Source organism: Anoplopoma fimbria, chromosome 3 (genome assembly GCF_027596085.1).
Source record: "Anoplopoma fimbria isolate UVic2021 breed Golden Eagle Sablefish chromosome 3, Afim_UVic_2022, whole genome shotgun sequence".
Lineage (NCBI taxonomy): Eukaryota > Metazoa > Chordata > Actinopteri > Perciformes > Anoplopomatidae > Anoplopoma > Anoplopoma fimbria.
The window spans coordinates 8,316,797-8,329,215 of record NC_072451.1 but is presented as its reverse complement, the minus strand read 5'-3'; the positions used below and the strand labels follow the sequence as shown (position 1 = coordinate 8,329,215).

At 40.1% G+C, this 12,419-nt stretch overlaps 1 protein-coding gene across 1 annotated transcript in view; it reads right to left on the bottom strand.

The window, feature by feature from the left end:
- LOC129111584 (cadherin-18-like) overlaps nt 1-12,419 on the bottom strand; it is a 128,736-nt gene that overhangs the window by 13,013 nt on the left and 103,304 nt on the right. Inside the window, exon 9 of the mRNA XM_054623588.1 lies at nt 7,132-7,246. Coding sequence (XP_054479563.1) covers nt 7,132-7,246 — 115 coding nt within the window. The remainder of the gene's footprint in view (nt 1-7,131; nt 7,247-12,419) is intronic.

Genomic DNA, 12,419 nt, shown 5'->3' with positions numbered 1-12,419 from the left:
CCCTACCAGGAGCTATTGCCCCCAACAACACAGCTCTCAGGATCACTGGTGCACACAAACCCCTCCACCACGATAAGGTGGCGATTCATTGGAGGAGTAATACCAATGTGACTAATAATAATAATAATAATAATAATAATAATAATAATAATAATAATCGAAGTAGCAGTGGGTGTCAGCAGGGCCACAGCAGGAGGCACGACCACAGTCCAGGTACAGCCACGATTTATGGAAACCTGCGAGGCGAGAAAGCACAAAGACTCCAGGGTAGAAGCAAGTTAATATAAGTTAAAAGTAGCTATTTTTATCAATATTTGAGAGGGAACATTTTGTATCAGACATAAAGGTCAGTTGAGTTCCTATTGATGATGCTATATCCTGGTAACTGTTGTGAACTTTAATATTAAAATAAAAGTCTCATATTTACAGTTGTGCCACACTGACATTTAAAGCGTGCAAATTGTTGGACAAAAGATTTGAAATTGTCTAAATTGCTTTGAACTATTGGTATTTGTAACATTTGGCTTATTTGAAAGATTTCAATAAAAAATCATGCCATTGTGTTAATTTTTAATTTATAAACATTAAAATACAATTTTGTTATAGTTTTTTTAGTCTGTTCATTGGCTAGGACCCCCCACTTTAGGGTTTGAGATGCCAAAACATAAAATAATATATATTATTTGAATGTACTGAAAATGTGTTCAAACTCAATAGCTTTTATTGAATGAAATTACATATGTCATGAATTAATAAAATTATTCTAAAAGGAAATAATGGGCTCATCTTTTTGACCCGCCTACATCTGGATCTAAGTTCTAGCTCTGCACTGAATCCGGCTAGTAATGTTAGCTACCTTGGTTGTTTTAAACATTACAAATCCACAATTAATAAATCTGGGTCCAGTCGACCTATTATCTGCTGTATTATGAAAGGAGATCAGTGGCTCACAGCAGGCAGAAAGACAGCTGGGCAAAAGTCATGAAAATAGCATAAAAAATTATGATCCAAACCAAAGTGAATAGTCACTCTAACATTACAGCTTGTAATCACAAACCCAACCCTTCACTTCTGCTTTATTCAAGATTTAGCTATTTAATATTCAAATATTCAATCGTCATATTTTACACAGTGTTAGGTCACAGTGTGGCTAAAGCTGACTAGGAGAGACATTAGAAAACAGTAACATTAGCTACCAACTTAGCCGCGGCTAACAGCTGAGCACTGTGTGCAACGTCAAGCTTTGTACTTGAACCCCGGCTTGTAACGTTAGCTTTCTTGGTTGTTTTAAACATTACACATCCACTAATAATAAATCTACTTACAGGTTGTGATCCTGAAACGCCATCATCTTTCAGCAGTAAGCATTTAGCAAAATCCAACCGTGAACTGTGTCCAGTTTTTAAAGTTGTCCTCAGAAAAATGCATTAAAAAATGAAGTTTATCCTCTTCTTATTCAGGACAACTTCGTTTTGGTGGTCCATATAAAGGTCCTTTCTCAGAGCAGAACACAGCGTCTTCTCGACATGACGAATGCAAACCAAACTCTTCCTCCGGAGCTCCAGCTCGCGTCTCTCTGGCTTTCTTTGAGGGCAGGCCAAACTAGCCGGTAGGAGGTCTTATGCAAATGTTTACATTATGACTCATAATGTTACGGAGGTGAAGGAGATAATTCAATCGAGCCGTTTCAGGCAGCTCAGGAGCAGTGTTTCTGAGGGGGAGGGTAACTCCTTTTAGGCGTGGACTTCAGGCTTTACGCTACGGACCTTTTACATGTAAAAATATATATATAACACACTAAAGGAGAGGGAAAAAGTGGAAAAGCATAATAGGGCCACTTTTAATTACTCATTGGGATGCTCTGATCAGCTTTCCTCCGACTGCAGAAAATGCAGAAGAGCTTCTTTTACCTCCACATATTCACGTCTGTCTTCATTTAAAATGTTTTACTCAGTAATTCAGTAATGCTATCGGTCATTGTTTCCAGATTAATCCTATGACGACGTCACTGGATGTTACTAAAGCCTCATACTGTACAAAGTGCACCTTTATTTAATTTAATTTAATTTTTTTACATATGATCAGGGTAATGAGATGAGCTTATCGTGGAAGCTGTTGACGTTTTGCCGCTCTGTATGACTGCATTGTTGTGTGCACTACAACAAAGGATGTGGGATATTGAAGAGGATAAAGTGTTGACACTGGGAGAAGGCCAAAGGACAGAATCTGAATTAGTGAACAACAAATACTTGCTAAGGAGTGGAGGAGAGGTCTGCTGTCAACAGCACTATCGATTCTCCTCTGACAGAAAAACTGAGGAGGAGGAGGGAGGAGGTGATGGGTGGAGAGGAAGAGAAAGAGTCGATGCACCAGGCACAATAACAGGAAACAAATGAAGAAAAGAAGAGATGGGGGTGTGAAGTTTAAGAGAGAGGGGACAAGGATGAGACAGGAGGTGTCTTACATCCTCTCAGAAATGGAGAGGTGGAAATACTTAATGGAGTGAGGAGAAAGATAGTGAGAGATGACTGAGTAGTAAACACAAGAAAGAGTGGGAAGAGAATAGTGTGTGTGAGGCAGAGGAGAATTAAAGAGAAGTGAAAGGAGGGAAGGAGGAAGGACATTTGAGTTAAACACTGAGCTTCAACCCTTCTGGTTTTGTTTTATCAGCAGATATTATCTTTCAGTCACACAGTATTTACAGACATGTCAAAGTCAGTTACACCTGAAATGTAAAATAACATATTAATTTATATCAGCTGACAATGCTGGTTACATGCCAGCACATAACTAGAACCAGAGTTCAGTTCAGTTATGACTGAATCCACATGATATAATAAGTTCAGCTTGCCCCAGGCCAACATCAGTTGACCACAATCAGAGGGTTAAAAACCAGTAGCTGTTTAATAAATCAAAAGTCTGCCCTAAGTATAAATACCATCAAAACTCTCTCTCTCTCTCTCTCTCTCTCTCTCTCTCTCTCTCTCTCCACTGATAAAACACAGCTTTTACCATTCACAGTGATTAAAACGATCATAAAACAGAACAAGCAGCTGTTGAAATACTTCAAACCGGACTTGTTCAGGGCGGTAGAGCTGTAGTCCTCACAGTAATTACTATTACTATTGCACAGCATTATAATGTGCTCCCTATCTGAGTTTAATTTAAGCTCTACAGGGTATTGATATTATTATGCATTGTTTAAAGGCAGGGTTGCCTGCGAGAGCCACAAGTGAGCCAATCCGCTCACATATCGGTCTCTGAAATGGAGGTAGATGGTCGGAATGTGACTCAACAGAAACGTGAAACAGCTGCATCCAGCTTTCAGTTTACCACAGGAAGAGTGTCACCTTTCACTAAGAAATGAATGTGAATTAAAAAAAAAGGTTACCTCTTTATTGCTCAGCTGTTGGGAATCATTTCATCTACATTTTATGCTAGAACTGAATTTTAGTCAAAAATAAGATAATAATAAAGCAAATACAACAATAAACAACAACTAGAAAATTTCGAGAGAAATTTTGACTGTGTGGCTGCTACTGCCCGAAGACGTTGCATATATTAACAGTTCTGAGACAGCTGTATCAATGAGGTTCATTTAGGGTTAGTTTGGGGTTAATTTGAGGTAAATTTAAGGTACATTTGGGGTTAATTTGTTAAAAGTCCAATTGCCAAGATATTATTATCAACAGAGAGAATAGACTCTGCTGATCGGGTTGATATCATTTTTATGTATGTGGTGTTTGAAATGTGACCAAAAGGGCACTTGAAATGAGGAGCTATCACTCCTCTCATCTCTGTATGAGAGATTCATTGGACACACGCACTGTGTGCATGCTGGTTGCCATGGTGATTGGAGCACCTGGATGGAGAAGCATACTAATTAAGAAAGGTTAGAGTAGAGTAGAGCTTTGGAGCAGATTAGAAAACTGGTAACATCTGCTTTCTTAAAGAAATTGTCGTCAGATTTAACATTGAGTCCAATGGAGCAGTTGGTTGGAGTTCATGTCACTTTCAGGCTCATGGAGTCAAATGTGTAAGTCTGTTGGATTTTCATAGACACATGTCTACGACCAGCACATTATTTCCTACGTTTTTACCACAAAATGGTGTATGAAGAGTAAAAATTGTGGAGATAGGAGTGAGTTGTTTGGAAAAATTACAGTAGATTTTACAGCTCATCTCCACTCTGGCGATGACATCACTCACTCTAGGTCTGAACATTCCATCCAATACACACCCATTATAAAATCTGAAAAAGGCTTAAACGTTCCTGAAACTTAAACTCTGATGTCATGAAATCTGTGCTAGCTATCAAAATGCCCTTGGTCCAATATAGTCCAGAGTTTTGTTAACGTTTTAAACTTCAAATAATTTTTCTACGTTAAAGTATGGCGAGTCAGTCTGGGCCCAAAGTTGAGTGTTTTTAAACTCTCTTCACTCCCAAAATGCATTCATCGCTATGGGGAAATTTCTCTCAGTTTTTTGTGGTTTCCCTGGAAACCGCTAGGCAAATCTCTGAGAAAAGTCATAGCACATGATTCCTGATCAGGCCGCATGATTTGATGTATTTTGACGTATGTGCTGGCAACGGTGTGGGAGGAGATACGCAGCAAACTTTTGTACGGAAGAAGGAGAATAAGAAGACGAGAGAAATTTCGCAAGACATGTTGACTGTGTGGCTGCTACTGCCCAAAGATGTTGCATATATTAACAGTTCTGAGACAGCTGTATCATTGAGGTTCATTTAGGGTTAGTTTGGGTTCATTTGAGGTAAATTAAAAAAAAACATAAGTCCAATCACCAAGATATTATTATCAACAGAGAGAAAAGACTCTGCCGATCGCGTTGATATCATTTTTATGTTTGTGGGTTTGAAATGTGACTAAAGGAGCACTTGAAACGAGAAGCTATCACTCCTCTCATCTCTGTATGAGATATTCATAGGACACACGCACACACGAACTGTGGGCATGCACTCATGCTTCTGTGCGTGTGTGTCACTGGTTGCCATGGTGAGGGAGAACCTGGGCAGAGGCAGACTAATTAACAGAGGTTACAGTAGACATGATTTTGAACAAAGCTAGCTGTCAAACTCCTGCCTCCAATTGTAAAACCATGATTCCAATGGACAACATATTGATATCATCAGAGAGATAAGACTCTGACGAACGCAGAGATGTACTTTTTATGTTTGTTGTTTAAAAAAAAAATATCTGAGAAAAGTCATAGCACACTATTCTCGATCAGGCCGCACGATTTGATGTATTTTGACGCATGTGCTGGCAATGCTGTGGGCGGAGATACGCGGCAAACTTTTGTACGGAAGAAGGAGAATAAAAAGATTAATAGGTATTAGTATTATTATTAAGCCCGCAGGATTATATACTATGTGCTGTTGCACAAGGCTTTACATCATTGTTACTACACAGCCATACAGAATAACTTTGTCTAGTTCCCACAATCAGATAAGAGGAGAAAAATAAACAGAACAAGCAGTTGTATATCTGTTTCTTGAGTTTAACTGACAGGGTTGAATCTAAAAAAAGTCATGAAAATATGTCACTTTTGTAATAAAATGACATGAAACTGTTGGTGTCAGTGCATAACACTCAAATATTGCAGGAGGCCTAAGGCCTGGGACTCATGTTTCATCTTTACTGCGTGAAAAAGGCGATGCGAGTCGGTCGGGACCTGGGTGACGTCTCTTGTGTCAACTTAAAGGGTGCAGAGCCATGTAGTGCCTGCCGATGTTAAGCGTCTATAACCAGCTTACCATCTCATCTGATCTTCTTGTGTTTTAAGTGTGTATTCAAATACTGTCTGTGGGACAGCAGTGTTTCCCCTAAGAAACTCTGTTTCTGTCTCTGTGAGTTTGTTGAAATGCTAAGCAGTTGGTGAACCTTGAGAAAAGAGGATATTAATGGTGTGAAATATTTGCAGTAGCGCTCATAAAATGAATATAGGCTAAACACTGGACAGTTCTCTAGGTTGCTGAGTAGCCCTGCATATTTACCATAAATTGACATTTACAGAATAAAGATATCTGCTGGCTCTGATTGGTTGTTCCTCGTCACATGACATGCAGTGTGAATTGATGCATTCCAAAAGTTGAACGTTTATCTCAGGCTGCAGCCATTAAACCCTGATTGGCTTTTGATGTTTGATTGATAATGAAGTGAATATCTTATATTTTATATGTCACTATTATCTGGATATTTGCTCAGGAGAACAAAAAAACCACAATGCAGCTACCAGCCAGGCCTTGTTTTCTGGGGAAGCACAAGTAAACAAGAACACAAACTGCCTGTAGCATTTGGCTCACAGACTGCTGTCCAACCTCCCCGTTCTCACTGTGTCTCATTACTGAGATTGCTGTCAACTCTCCTTGGTCCCGTATCCACCTCAGGCAACACAAGGAGAGATGAGGAAACTGTTAAAGATGGAAATAACATAGGGGGTACCTGCTCCACCCAAAGGCAAAGGAGACAAGACTTTGTGGTAATGATGCCAGCAGAATGTGTTGTACAGGTAGAAACTACAGACCCACTGCTTCATTATGATCCAATCTTTGAATTAACTGGAGCTCATATATCACACATGACATGTAGCCAGGTGGATAAATGCAGCAATTCCCCTTAACAGTGCCGTTACCTTTCAGGTCCCACTGTGAGCACAAGGCATATTGTAGAACAGTGCAGAGGCCATGCATGTATTAAGTGATATGGATACTATGCTCTGCAAAATGGACACATTGGTCCTCTGTGTTGATGGGTTCTTCGAGCATGAGCTTTAGAGACTTCTGATCCCAGATTACTTTCATGAATTTTTTTTACTGATTACTACTCAATCTGTGTTCAGATTACAGGGAAGCCAGTTGGGCCTAAGCTTCCCTACGGAGACCTGAGCTCCCTTGAAAGCAACATAATTCTAGATGGTGGTCTTGGTTTCATAATGAAAAAGTCTGCAGTGACCTGAAGCACGAGATACAAAGTGTAAAGCTTACTTGTTTATCATTTAACTGAAACCACAATCTCTCTCTAACCTTGAATTTAAACCCTAACCCCGACCAAATGAAGGACTGAGGATAAATTAATATACAAACAACTTGTGCGCTCATTCAAGTCTTACCTCCATTGTCCTTCACAGTAAAATTTGGACTGGCTGGAAGCCCAGCAGGCACAGAGAAGGAAAACCTTCCATTTGCAAAGTTGTCCAGATCCTCTGCTCGGATGGTCTGAATCACCTGATGGAGAAAAACAGTGGAGATGTGAAGGAATGAAAAAATGAAAAAAACAACGGCTACCAAGAAGACAAGAAATGCAGGAAAGAGATAAAGAAAGTAGAAAGAAAAGGGGGATACTGAGGGAAACAAAGCCAGCAAGGTTATAAAGACACAAAGGCTTCTATTTTTATTTTTATAATTCTTCAATGTCCTCAGCCTGAGTCAGACAGTGACAAATTGTGATCTCTTGCAATTCTTACATCCATAACATAGAATCATAAACCACAAACTTCATTAGCATTGAATCTGTTTCTGTCACTGCTTTAAACTGGTTAACTAAATAGCTGTTAATGTTGCTGCCAGCTGCAAGAAACATCATCAGTAAAAGTCTTACGTTTATTTTCTGCCTGATTATGAATCTCACTGCATTTCTTGGGCAGACCTGCCCTGTCGAGCTGAGCCATAGACCATTAGTTAAGGTTAGGCGTTGACCTCCAGTAGTAAGGGCCAGTGTAGCCTATTGGTCCGCATATAGGACCTGAATAAATCAGGTTGCTGGTACCTCAGGGAGCATGGATGCCTGGCCATGGATTCCTGGGCGTTGCCCTTTAAGGTGTGACCAGGTCATTAATCAGCTAATTAAAGTTGACAGTTCAGATCTGTGTAGTGTTGAATGGCAAGCATAATAGGAGGAGAAACATAAATTTGGTGAGACTTTTTACCAAAACAAACTCTAAGCAACTTTTTCCAACCCAGGACAAATAAAGAGGACAAGCAGTGCAAACTGATTACAGCTGCAATCCCAGCTCCTCCTGGCCACATGTCATAGAGGCCTGACATCATACCCCACAATTGTTCCCTTTGGTAAGGCCAGCACCCTGTACGGCAACAAGGTGAGTTTTATTGTGAATTAGCAGAAATTCTCAACCTTTTATCAACAGATATTTTACTTTGGGCATGTTGAAGTTAAGGTCTGGGACATACATATTGTACCTAAGCAATAAAACAGGAATAGACAGGAAACATTTCAATCAGGAGAAACAAGCCAAATTAGGAAAATTATTGTTTATTATTAACAGATGATATGTAATAATAAAGTCTTGACACAGTCTTTGGCGCGTGGACTCTATGGGGAGATGTGATATCGAGGGGTGTCCGCCCTGAGCAGCAGCAAGATAAATCCCCCCCGTGGAGTCCAGACACTGGTGGTGGTGGTGGTTGATGAGGCTGATAGAATGATGAGATGATGAATCTGATGAATCTGAGAAGATTGGGCGGAGATGGTGGAGCAGAAGCATGAACGTACTGTAAATCATGAGTGAGCATGCATGAGGAGAGAATTGCAGATGTATGAGAAATAAACTACAAGACTAAGCATATGAGATTATTGTCTTCCTGATTGAATTTACGCTAGAGCTTCATTTGTTTAGCTGTTTTTTTTACTTGCACATATTTTGGCATAATGTGGACGTGTTTTTCCTTTTCTGTTTGAACCGCACTCCCAGAAGAAGGACAAATCAACCAACTTTGAAGGCTCCACAGTGCAATTACATTTAGGAGTTTCGCATTTCGGCTCGTCTATGACCTACGTTTACCCGTAACACCCCTCTGCCCATAGATGATTAGCTCCAGGAGGCGACATAAATCAGAGTAAATATTCTGTTTGGTGTTCTACTTTGGTGAACTTAGACCTGCAAATTTGTAGCATTGACCAACAACGAGACGTCAAGGCAGTGTTGACCTTTCAGGGGTCCAAATGGAGGAAGCTATTGCTTTTCATTAGCTTTGTTACACCATTTAATTATATTTAACCTCCTCTGTGGGAGTAAAACTGGGTGGTACAAAAACGGCTTTTGAATAATGTGTGTACTTATTGTCTGGTTAGCGACGGAGCTACAATATTTACTAATTGACCTTTACCAAAAATATGCTGGCTCATTTAATGCATTCATAACTTGATCACTTGATTGTTCAGTTGACTGGTCACATCCGATCATATTCCTTCAGGTTTACCGTGCTGCCATTATAACCTGACACTCTATACTCATGGCAGCGCTGTTTGCTGCTGCAGCACACAAATCCTCCTTTGACTGATGAATTGAGTGGTTTCTTTATTTTTGTGTCATGCACATAATGTGCCCAACCCTCATGGGTTTATAAGACACCAAGGATACAGCCGCATATACAAACGGCAGCTCCTATTTGCTATGTTTTTGATGTTGATGATTAAACTAAGATATCATGTTGTTTTTTCAGGGAGTAGTTCCCCACAGACTCCTTGTTGCTGCTCATAATCCTTAGGAGCTCCCTTAAACAGCAGAGCCTTTTCAACCATATCTTACTGTAAGAAAGCGTCTTCAAGGAAGCAGCAGCGTGGATTAGTTAACATCAACACTCCAGTGGTGTCCCATATTTACTGTATATATAAAGTATGCTACTTGTCTCAATTTCATCCCATATATTAAATTGTTTTCCTGTCTTTAAAGCCAAAGACGCCTTCTGCCTTAGCTTTCATGCTATGTCGGGTGTGGGAGGTATTTTTCATGATCGCCAGCAGTTTTACCAGCATTCTGTCCTCTGCCAGCTCCCCCAGGCTGTCCAGCTTGGAGCCAATGACAGACCCAACCTTCTGTGTGAGTTTATTCAGGCTGACTCACACCAAAGCATAGAAGATGGTACTCCCATGGCATGTCCTGTGCATCACTTTGGTCTGAAGACTAGAAAGACGCTATACAATTTAAAAGTACCATTCATACGGCGGTTACAGCTGATAACGCCATCCGTCTCACGGTGTCGTCTTAGAAGCAATTCTACACAAATACGCAAACACTACACAAATACTATTAATAGTGAGGGATTGTTGTTATTATTGGATTCTTGGGTTGTTGGAAATAAATCATTTTTGACTAAATACAGACACAAAATCAAGAATTTTTGAATGATTTTAGAGATAATCCAAATTAAAGTCATATTTGTACCTAGAAATTGCTACATTTTCTGAAAACTTCTATAAAACACATTGCTCCAATTTAGAACGTCCAATATACTAGACAGGACATCTCTGACTACATACCTGCTTAGAGTCATTTAGATATTTATTAAATTAATAGTCTGTAGAAGTTTATGATTAATCTTTCACCCTTGTACTCGTGTTAAAAATGTACACAAAAATTGCAATAAATCGCTTTATCAAATTGCAATTGAAACTGAAACTCCCAAAGCAAATGGAATCAGAACCCAAGTATGGTGATAGTGTCCTTATCAGGAGATAATCATATTTTCCTGCGCTAGAATATAATAAAAAATAAAAGGGAGGCTGCCGGTGCTGTGACAGTCAGGAGAAGAGTTTCTGTGTGAGTAGTTGTGTTATAGCTCGGCCAACAGCTCCACTACAAGAGGCTCTCCCACTGTGTTTGGGGGAGTGTCAGTACGTAGTTGTAACCCTGCTCTTATAGGGGTTAACTTAATATTGCTGTTCGTCAAGTCTGAATATGTAGTGAAGCTGAATATAGCAGTTATCTGCGGGCCTTGTGTTGTGTTCACTGCCACAAAAGTGTGTTTGCTTCTCTTCACAGGCTAAATTAGCTAAGGATCAGAAGTTCTGAGCTGCAGTTCTGGCAAAGTAACAATGCAAAAGCCACTCAAAACTGAAATACAGGTTATTTTTAGGCCATAACTCACTGATTAACTCTTAAGTATTAAATGTTAAATGGACTGTACTTGTATAGTGCTTTTTTAGTCTTTCGACCACTCAAAGCACTTAACACTACATGTCATCATTCACCCATTCACACAGTGATGACAGAGCCTACCATGGAAGCATCCTGCGTGATTGATGGCACCCACCACTATCACCAATCTTCTGATTGAAGGATGACCCACTCTACCACTAAGCCACAGTCGCCCCTTTCAGAACAAACCCAACATAAACATGTTTTAATCATTGACCTAACCTAAACAACTCGCTGAGGGACTTCTCAGTAACCACCAACACACCAAACACAGATGGCAACCAGCAACTTGCACCGTTCATTTGCCGGGAAAGTTGTACCAAAAAGTTCAAAAGAGCAAAACAGTGCAGGGTGAGATTCTGGATTCAGTTTTTTGGGGGAGGTGTATCGTCAGGTTATTGGGCATGTTACTGTTTTCTCATATCACTTTGTTTGCACAGTAGCTGGTGGTGTTCTCTGTTAGTCTGTGTGTGCTATTTTGTTTGGCTTTAACACTTTTTTGCACAGTAGGCCTTTAACAGTTTCTAACATGTCTGTGGTATTTCAGTGTGACCATAACACATTGATTGCACAAGCCTGTTATTTTGGGAATATCATAACACACCGTGTATGCTGTCCCTAGTTCTAGTTTTGCAGTTTTGATGCTTTTGATTGTCGAGATTTGCTCTAGTAGATCCTGAAGCCTTGGAGCTTATTTTTAAAAACTGTACCTGAGAGAGCTGCCACTGTGTAAATCTGAATGAGCAGAAAGCTGTTAAGTTGTCTGACGCTGCAGTTCTTGCAGATGAATATGTACTCACTCATAAACCTGTGTTTGGTGAGAAGTCTTTTGTGCAAGCTAAGTTTGGCCACAACAGGCTCATGGAAGCTTCATGTGCCTGTCGTCTGAGCTTTCTAAAAGCAGTGGGTCCAGTAGTGCAAAATGGAAGCCCACTGGGGATAATTGTGAAATTAAGGGGAGCTTAGTGTGTTGTTGTTGTTGAACAGGGGACATGTTAGAGTAAATAGTCATGCTTTGCATAAGGAGAACATGGCTTCATTTCAATGTTATTGTTAAACACATCTCTGGGAGGGATCATGCGGTGGCTGATGTGTTGCATTGTAATGTTGCATTGATCCAGACTGAGCAGCCGTTGGCCCGCCGAGGAGTTTTATTTTTCACCTGGTTTCTGTTCATTTCTTTTGAGGATGGAGGTCTAGTGGATCAGTGTGTGTAAATTGGTTTAGGGGTTGTGCTCTCCTGTGGTTGGCCCAGACTTCCTCCATCCTTTCAGTGTGTGTGTGTGTGTGTGTGTGTGTGTGTGTGTGTGTGTGTGTGTGTGTGTGTGTGTTTGTTTGTGTGTGGAGACAACAGTCCTCTGTAGCTCTGTATCACACTAAACTATAGGCTTGCCCACTACCTAGCAGTCCAATCAAAATGTAAATAATTTGATTTGAATCCCTTCTGTAACAGTACATCACTC